Raw genomic sequence first — 10,546 nt, 5'->3', positions numbered from 1 at the left:
GGCTGCAACACATGTGGAGGTAGAATAGCCACACTGGTGGAACAACGGGACATGGATCTGAAGATGGTACTCCAACTGAAGGCTCTGAGTGATCAGCTGATACGGGGATAACAGAAGCACAAGAGCAGGCTGCCAGGCATGTAACACCTAATAGAGTGGGTGTTCGGGTATAATGAAATCCAACTTAAATTCGCAAAAATGCATTTTTGATTTATGAATCTTGTTTGGCAAATTTGAGTAAACCTCTTGGTCACAGACATACATGCCCATAAATTCAAAGTACTTGTGATTAACATTCTTATTTTCGATCAACTTTTTTGAGAAAAATGGAAAAATGAACGGTTAGAATATGTTTTGAATTTGTTTAAGGAGGGTTATCTGTTTTGAATATATATATTTTTTAAGGCATAATAAGTTATAATATATACTTCAGTGCGCATCCCTTCAGTTTTTCGTAGAAGCAAGTTTATTTATTCGTCAAACACTGTACATTATTAATCGAAAACAATTATAACTCTCCAACACTAACACACATTCAATCCATTACAGCATAAGTTCTACCTCACTCCCCATCTACATATCAACTAAGAGTTGTACAAGATTCTGCAATTTTACCTGCACTTACACAAAATAAACAAACCATGGCGGCTTTGGAAGAAATTAACTTGAGTCATTCTTGGAGGCTGGAATGTGAGAACTGACATTCAAGAACAAGCTGTTTTTTCTTTTAGTAGTTGCTCCAAATGTTTCATCCATGTCCAAATCTCCGGGCTTCATTCCATTAGGAAGTGTCCAGTCAAAGTGATAGAGTAGTTGAGCAAGAGGAAGCTCAATACTAGCTATACCGAATGAGATACCCGCGCACATTCTTCGTCCAGCACCAAACGGAATAAACTCAAAGTTAGCTCCAATGTAATCCACTGAACTTCCATCAAATCTTTCCGGAATAAAACTGTCAGCATCAACCCAATGATCGGGATCTCTTCCGATAGCCCATGCATTTACCATGACTTTGGTTCCTACTGGAATTGTGTATCCATCTATTTCGCATTCTTTTCTACATTCTCTAGGGAGTAGTAGTGGAACTGGTGGATGTAAACGCAGAGTTTCTTTGATCACTAACTTTAGATAAGTCAATCCCTGAATATCAGCTTCGCATATTCTTTCCTTTCCTTTTAGTGCGTTTCTCAATTCGTCTTGTGCCTTTTTCATTGCGCTTGGTTTTTTCATCAACTCTGACATTGCCCATTCCAGCACTGCTGAAGACGTATCAGTTCCCGCGGTAAACATATCCTGTATAAATATTAAAAAAAAATTGTAAGCAAAATGATTTGCAAGAGAATGAGTTAACTTAATTACTTGCTAACATTTAAAGCTTTAGATGAATTCAAAAATAAGGGGCTTGTTTTTTTAAGGATATGGCATGACTTACCAAAACGATGCCTTGGATGTCGTTGGAAGTAACCGGAAATTCAAGTTGCAGAGTATCGTTAATCCTCAATAGAATATCGACAAGGTCTTCCTCCTCAGCATCAAGTTTGGTTCCTTGATTTTTTCTACTAGCCAACTTTTCCTTGTGTTCATTAATTATGTAATCAAATATATGATCGAGCTCTCGCCTAACCTTTTTCAGTGCAGGCTTCATTCCACTAAGAACAGGAAATACTAGCATAGAAGGAAACAAATCAGCCATGAAAAAACCAGCACCCCAATAGGCTATATTCTCAGTAGCCTCAATGAGCTCATGTTCATACTTGCATCTCTTTCCGATTGTAGACCTGCAAGTTATCGAGTTAGCCAAATGAGAAACCTTTTCGCTAACATTGACAGGAGATCCTAAAGTTGATTGAATGGATTGAATAAGATCCGAAGCCTCCTCCTCTCGAATAGTTCGGAAAGACCTAACTTTATTAGCACTCAGGAGTTCCAAGGTACAAATTTTTCGGAATTGCCTCCAGTGTTCACCATACTTGGCCAAAACTATGTCTCTGCAATTGGACAAGACAATATTGCCAAGTAGTAGTGTTGGACGGTCAGCAAAACAGAGATCATGAGTTTTGAGAACTTCTTTAGCGACTCTAGGATTTGAAATTACAACAGCAGAGACTTCACCAAGTTGTAGGTGCATGAGAGGGCCATGAGTTTTCGATAAATTGTAGAGACTGCGGTGAGGGAGTGCACCAGTCACTTGTAACAAGTTTCCAACTATGGGAAACTTGACTGGCCCTGGGGGGAGTTTCTTACTGGAATTTCGAAACAATTTTTTTAGTAGATTGAGAAGCATAAAAGTTATGATCATGAACATGAAAATGGGCACAAACTGGATAGCCATTGGATATTTAGACAATTTGTATGTAACTGGAAATGTTTGTTGGGATATATGGATGATGATGAAACTCTCAAGTTTTGAATCTTGAATTTATAGGCACCGAAGGACACCTAATTGCAGCGCAGAAAACATTTTACAAAATTTAAACATGTAACAGAAGTTAAAATTTATAATATAATATATATTAGTATGCTACTAGGTTTGAACTTTGAAGTCTTTCTTGGCTTCCCTTTTTTATATAATTTTTTTGATTTTATAATTTTAGAATGCTACTAGGAGTATTATTATATTTCGACATTTCTATTTCATTTTCTCAGTTATTGTTTGATCATACTTTGTTCGGTCAGGGTCAACATGTAATCCTAAGTCCTAGCTTGAGTTTCCACTAGATCCCGTTTTCAAGATTTGATATTAGGTTCCGTTTTTAAAATTTGAGTTATCAATCGATGTTTTCGAATAATAAATTTTATATCCGAGTACTTAATTTGATATTCACTTAAATTCTAATAAATTCATCTCAATTTCTGAATATTTAATAATATTTGATTAAATTAACCGATTTTTAGAACACTTGTGAACCCTGACAGCATGTTTCAAACTTTTCACATGGGCGGACGACGGCGAACCATTTACAACCCTGAAGTTATTTTTTTTTTTTTGGATTCAGCTGTTTTATAATATTAAGTATTGATTTGATTTGTTCATACAAAGTATTTGAACTCAAAACACTTATTTAGCCTGAGCCTACCTTGGTTATATTAACAACTCGGTTTTTTTTATAGTGTAAAAGAATAGAGTCGTACCTATAATAACTAAGATAAACTTTTTTCGAAGTATGGTTAAAATTACGAAGTTTCTAAAATGGCTGCACAAGACAATATTATTGTTAAATATATGCGAGTAGAGAGATCTGAGTCTGAAAAATTTGTGTCAACAATTTGATAGTCGTAAGTGGTTGCTACTAAAAACAATACGCATTGACTGCTCACTTATATTATAATTGAAGTCGTTGTTACTTATTTGACTCATCCGATACACTTGGTTGTTTGTTAGCTGTAAATGTAATTCACATTTTCCGTTTGGATATACGTACATCTGACATACAACTATTATTATTATATGTTTAATTATTGATAGTTTATCGCTAGCTCCGGATAATTTTAGTTGTTTGTGATCATAAAGCGAGCTGCTGCGCAAGATGTGTGATGCATGGCGGTATTACTGCTGATCAGTGGGATCGGATCGTAATACACGTGTAGAAAAGTGACAATTCAGAATTTAAATTTAGGATAATTTATTTTATATTTTTTAATGGTGATCTAAATAATAATCCAAATTTGAATGCACCATCCAAATTTGAATCACAACATTCAAATTTAGTTTAATATAAAATAATAATTTTTTATTAATATTTTTGAATTTATTAAATTTAAAATTAATTTGTGATTAACTAATAAATGTTAATAATATTGTATATCTTAACTAATGAAATGAATGTATTTTTCATTAATTAAGCATATAATTTTTAGCTATTTTTACGTATATTTTTTTTTGTTTTTGATTTAAATAATATATCAAATATAATATAAATAGTTGATAATGGATAAACATTAAATGTAAAAATAAGAGTTTAATATAATATTAATCTATATTATATTATAATAACTGGAATGGGGTATAGTTTGGTTGAACGGTTATTCCCTAATTTTGGTTATTAAGAAAATAAATAAATAGTGTTATATATATGTTCTAAATTATTAAACTACCACAGACATAGTATACTTATCCTATTAAGCTACCATCACAACTTTTTCTAATTATTAAAAATAAAATAAAAAAAGTGTTATATATTCACTAAACTACTAAATTGTTAAAGTATTAGATATAATAGTGTAGTAATCCTACTAAATTACAATCACATATTATTTTTTTATTATTTATATAAATAATTTTAAAATTATAATATAACAAAATAAATAAAAAATTTAAATATTAACAGAAACCCGTGAATCGCACGGGATTTAAATTAATATATTATAATATATAAAATATAATTTGGATCGTACAGTTTGTTTGGATCAAGCTAAATGGAAAGATTTCGTCGTTAGTTAACAATCTCAAAAATTGCCCAATCATTTCTTTTCAAATCGAGTTCAAAGATATATTCAAGAACTAACTGTGTTTATTTACCGAGCAAAACATATCGTTCACTTTCTTGATGGGACGTTAGAGTTTAGAAACTTGTCAAAAATAGAAAAGGAGGGGGATAAGTGTGTAATTAACAAAAAAAAGTGAGAGTTATATCATCTTTATCAGACTAGTGAACACCTCACTGAGAACACATGAATTTTAACTTCTGTAGCCAAAACATTTAGATGGAAAACCCCTTCAAATCTCAGTGATTCAGTACAACTCTCCTAGACTAACATCATTTTCTTTTCCAGGTTGAATCTTTCTGATGTACTCGTTCAAAATATTAGGTATTCCACTTTCATTGACTACGTATAATATATAGAACATCATCAAAATGTTGTCATATTTACCTAATTCCTAATAAAAACAAAGGCTATCAAGCAAGTACAATAGCTCTAATCGTGATTTTCAACTAATTCATAGTAAAAACAAATAGTCGGTAATATTTTCGCACAAGTTGCTGTGTCTTGCAATAACAAGTTGATCAATAATCTATAACCTTTATTAATAAGCATATAAATTAGGGGTCACCTTTCAAAGAACTGTCAAAACCATTCAACACTACTCCCCCTCTTTATCTTCGTTGTACTATGAAATGTTGTATCTTAACATGATAAACATTCAAGAAATACATCAGCTATTGCTATAAGTTTGAGAAAATCTCTACTAAATGCAAACTTCGTGCAATACTGTTGGATATTTTAGTGTAATTGGATTAACTAGTTGATCAATATAATCATAATATTAAATTGAACAAGTCGGGAGAGTGCGGAATGCACGCTTTGTTCGAGTTTATTATGATTTTGGTATTATTGTTTATGAGACATGTTTATTGGCAGCAGCCACACCTGTTGAAATAAGATGTGTCTGTTAGTTTTAGTCATGACTGTTAGACTGAGATGTGTCTATTGACAAAAGACTGAGATGTGTCTGTTGGCAAAAGACACATATGCTGACATTCATATATAGGTGTTGCATTGATCAATTTTAGGGGTTGGTTCATTTTTCTTGAAATTCACAACAAAAACACATTCTCTCTTCTTGCAGAATTTCTGACTTTATCCGATTGATTTATTTGGGTGAACCACAAATAGCTTCAATCTGAAAGTGTTTATACGACTTCAGAAAAATCCAAGTTACTACCATTTTTTCCCAACATAGATTGAAGTTAATTTTTTTTCTGAAGATGACAAATGGAGAATCTGCAAAAGATATGACAAGCAAGTTTGCAAAACTGGACAAGTTTGAGGGTCAGGATTTTAGAAGATAGCAGAAGAAGATGCATTTTCTGTTGACCACGCTGAAGGTTGTGTATGTTCTGAGTACCCCCATGCCAGAAGTGATTGAGAATGAAACTATTGAACAAATAAGGAAGCGCTGCAAATGGGAAAACGATGATTACATCTGTCGCGGTCACATCTTGAGATGTCTGATTCCCTTTTCGATGTATACCAAAATGTTGATTCAGCGAAAGAATTATGGGATTCTCTTGAATCCAAGTACATGTCAGAATATGCTTCTAGTAAGAAGTTTCTGGTCAGTAATTTTATGAACTATAAAATGGTCGATTCTAGACCGGTGATGAAACAATACAATGAATTGTTAAGGATTCTGGGACAGTTTGTTCAACACAATTTGAAGATGGATGAATCTATCTCTGTTTATGGTGTTATAGACAAACTGCCACCATCATGGAAGGATTTTAAACACACCTTGAAACATAATAAAGATGATATGACACTGGTTGAACTTGGAAGTCACTTCAGAATTGAAGAGGCTTTGAGAACTCAAGAAATTGAGAATAATCCTAAGGGTAAGAACCAAGTCGGTGATTCTTCTGTAAATACAGTTGAAGATGGTGGACCTTCTAAGAATTCTAAGGATGGCAAGGGTAATAAACGGAAGTTTAAAGGAAACTACAACTCTTCCAACAAAAAGCCTAAGATGGCATGTTGGAAGTGTGGCAAACCTGGACATTTTAAGAAGGATTGTCAGGTTGGTAAAGGCAAGCAGGAAAAGCAAAATGCTGGTCCAAGTGGATCCAAGGATCCAGAAAAGCAATAAGGTCAGATTTTAATACAAAATTTTATTCTTGTCAGAATTATGTATCACTAATATCTGAGGCATTTTATGTGAAAGATGATAATGTTGCTTGGTGGATTGATACAGGAGCAACGAGTCATGTATGTAAAGATCTTCGTTGGTTCATAGACTTTCAACCAATCGAAGATGGATCTATCTTAAAGATGGGAAATGTTGCAACTGATCCGATCAAAGGACTAGGATATGTCAAGCTAGTTTTTACTTCTGGAAAATGTATATTATTAAATATTGTGTTGTATGTTCCGGGGATTCGAAAGAATCTCTTGTCTGGTGTTGTATTAAATAATCATGGATATAAACAAGTTTATGAAAGTGACAAGTATATCTTGTCAAAACATGTTAATTTTGTTGGCTTTGGCTATTTATGTAATGGTATATTTATGTTGAATATAAATACTCCATTTAATAAAGAATCTACTTGTAAGGCTTCTACTCGTACTAGCAATAGTTTGAATAAATCATAATTATGGCATGTTAGACTAGGACATGTACATTATAAAAGAATAAAGGATATGTCTAAAATGAGTCTCATACCTGCTATTGGTTTAAACAATGAAAAATGTAAAACATGCATGTTGACAAAGATAACTAGAATGCCCTTGAAAGATGCTAATAGGGTGTCTGATGTATTAGAACTAATACATAGTGATTTATGTGATTTTCATTCTACACCATCATTTGAAAATAAAAAATATGTGGTTACTTTTATTGATGATGCTTTTAGATATTTTTATGTATATTTGTTGCATGCAAAGGATGAAGTTGTTGACTTCTTTAAAATATATAAAGAAGAAGTAGAGCTACATCAGAGTACCATTATTAAAAATCTATGTACTGATAGAGGAGTAGAGTATAATGATCCGGTATATTTTCGATCTACTGGTATAATACATCAAATCACGGCTCCTTATACACCACAACAAAATGGTGTGGCAGAAAGAAAGAATAGAACTTTGAAAGAAATGGTTAATTCCTTGTTATCCTACTCGGGTTTGAGTGAGGGTTTTTGGGGTGAGGCTATGTTAACAGCCTGTTATTTATTTAATCAAATTCCTAGTAAGAGAAATAAGATTACCCCTTATGAACTTTGGTACAAAGAGACACCAAAATTGAGTTTTCTGAGAGTTTGGGGATGTAGAGCAGTTGTAAGACTCACTGAACAAAAAAGAAGAAACTTGGGTGAACGAGGTATAGATTGTATTTTTGTTGGTTATGCTGAGCATTCCATCGCATATAGATTTTATGTGTTGGAATCAAATGACTATGTGTCTGTGAACTCGATCATTGAGTCAAGAGATGCTATCTTTGATGAAAACAGATTCACGTTTATGCCTAGGTCAAGAGGCATGCTTCAGAATTCAGTTTCTACTGAAGATGTTCATAGACCGTCTGAACCAAGGAGAAGCACTAGAGCTAGAAAAGTGAAGTCTTTTGGAGATGATTTTCATCTTTATCTAGTTGAAGGTTCTAGAGATGAAATTGAATATCAATACCAAAATTGTTTTATTATTGAGGATGATCCAAAAACTTATAGTGAAGCTATGACGTCAAGGGATGTTGCATTCTGGAAAGAAGCTATCCAGGATGAGATGGATTCTGTCATGAATAATAATACATGGAAATTGAGTGATCTGCCCCCTGGTTGTAAAGCATTGGGAAACAGATGGATCTTCAAAAGGAAAATGAAGGTGGACGGTATAATAGATAAGTTTAAAGCTAGATTGGTTATCCAAGGCTTTAGACAAAAAGAAGGGATTGATTATTTTGATACTTATGATCCTGTTGCTAGGACTTCCACTATTAGGTTGTTAATAGCACTTGCTGCTATACACAACCTTGTCATTCATCAAATGGATGTAAAAACTGCATTCTTGAATGGTGAGTTAGATGAAGAGATTTATATGAAACAACCCGAAGGGTTTGTTATGCCTGGTTATGAGAACAAGGTGTGTAAGTTGAAGAAATCACTTTATGATCTAAAACAAGCACCGAAGGATTGGCATGATAAATTTGATAATGTGGTCTTGTCTAATGGTTATTTTCTTAACCAAGCAGACAAGTGTGTATATAGCAAATTTGATGCTTCTGGTAAAGGAGTTATAATTTGTTTATCTGTGGATGACATGTTGATTTTTGGTACTGACCAAAATCAAGTGAATAAAACAAAAGGGTTATTGTCATCTAATTTTGATATGAAAGACATGGGGGAGGCTGAGGTGATTCTTGGTATAAAGATCAAGTGTGAGAACAATGGTATTTCAATTTCTCAATCTCATTATATTGAGAAGATTTTGAAAAGATTTAACTTTAAAGATTGTTCTCCTGTTAGCCCTCCTCTTGATCCTAGTATTATGCTCCTACCTAATAAGGGTGTGGCAGTATCTCAACTTGAATACTGAAGGGATATTGGTAGTCTTATGTATGCCATGATAAGCACTAGGCCGGATATTGCCTATGTTGTTGGAAAGCTTAGTAGGTATACAAGCAAACCAAGTTCACATCATTGGCAAGCCTTAAGTCGAGTGTTCAAGTACTTGAAAGGAACCATGGATTATGGTTTGATATATACTGGATTTCCTTCGGCTATTGAAGGTCATTCAGATGCAAGTTGGATTTTAAATAAGGAAGATCATTCTTGCACAAGTGGCTGGGTATTCCTTCTTGGAGGAGGTTTTATCTCTTGGACATCAAAGAAACAGAGTTGCATTATTGATTCAACAATGGAATCTGAATTTGTGGCATTATCAGCGGCTGGTAAAGAAGTTAAATGGCTAAGAAATCTGATTTATGAGATTCCATTGTGGCCTAAACTGATATCACCCATATCTATCAGATGTGATAGTGAGTCTTCCTTGGCTAATGCTTATAGACAAGTGTTCAAAGGCAAGTCTAGACACTTAGGTGTTAGACACAGCATGATTCGTGAGCTTATCACACATGGTGTTATATCAGTGGAGTTAATAAGAACTCAACATAATTTATCCGATCATCTAACCAAAGGGTTGAGTAGAGATCTTGTGCACAAGTCGGCTGTGGGGATGGGATTGAAGTCCATCTAAAAGTCTCTCATGTTGAGAAACCCAATTCTCACCTAGTATTACATTAGGTGCTGAATTCAATGTGGAAAGCTTAACATCTAGAGATTGGAACACATTAGAAGTATCATCCCAAGGTATGTGTTCAGACCTGCAAGTTGAGGAGGTTGAAGCTTAAATTCTTAATAGTTCTTTTGAAAAATTGCATATGCAGGTGCGAGAGTAAAAGAACTACCTATTTGAGCATGGAGTTTAGCCACTTCAAGAAGTTAGGACTTGGCTTTTATATGCTTATGAAGGATTATGACACAAGGCTAGTAAAAGATAGTGTCAAGTAAGAACAATTTGAGAATGTAAATTTGTGTGTATATTATCTTCATGTATTCTCTAAGAATAGTAAATGTTCAATACATAGTGATACCTTGATATTCGAATATATGGAATGTGTAATATACTAATATGAAATTCAATCATCACGATATTTCATTTATGCATGAGTTTGTTGTTTGTTGTGAATTTATTTTAGTTAATCATTGATTACGCTAAAATGGGGGAGGATTGTTGGATATTTTAGTGTAATTGGATTAACTAGTTGATCAATATAATCATAATATTAAATTGAACAAGTCGGGAGAGTGCGGAGTGCACTCTTTGTTCGAGTTTATTGTGATTTTGGTATTATTATTTATGAGACATGTCCATTGGCACCAGTCACAGCTGTTGAAATAAGATATGTCTATTAGTTTTAGTCATGTTGTTAGACTGAGATGTGTCTATTGGCAAAAGACTGAGATGTGTATGTTGGCAAAAAATATATTTGATCAATTTTAGGGGTTGGTTTATTTTTCTTGAAATTTACAACAAAAACACATTCTCTCTTCTTGCA

At 33.5% G+C, this 10,546-nt stretch overlaps 1 protein-coding gene across 1 annotated transcript; it reads right to left on the bottom strand.

Annotated features, from left to right (window-relative positions):
• Positions 1 to 448: 448 nt before the first annotated feature.
• On the bottom strand, positions 449 to 2,454 carry LOC141724858 (cytochrome P450 CYP71D313-like). The gene is made up of 2 exons (XM_074527143.1): positions 1,433 to 2,454; positions 449 to 1,293 (listed from the first exon to the last, which is right to left on the bottom strand). The coding sequence occupies exons 1-2, from the start codon at positions 2,330 to 2,332 to the stop codon at positions 661 to 663; spliced, it is 1,533 nt and encodes a 510-aa protein (XP_074383244.1). The 5' UTR covers positions 2,333 to 2,454; the 3' UTR covers positions 449 to 660.
• Positions 2,455 to 10,546: the final 8,092 nt, after the last annotated feature.

The sequence above is a fragment of the Apium graveolens genome, chromosome 5 (genome assembly GCF_009905375.1).
Source record: "Apium graveolens cultivar Ventura chromosome 5, ASM990537v1, whole genome shotgun sequence".
Taxonomy (NCBI): Eukaryota; Viridiplantae; Streptophyta; class Magnoliopsida; order Apiales; family Apiaceae; genus Apium; species Apium graveolens.
The sequence above is the reverse complement of the archived record's forward strand: the minus strand, read 5'-3'. Positions and strand labels throughout refer to the sequence as shown.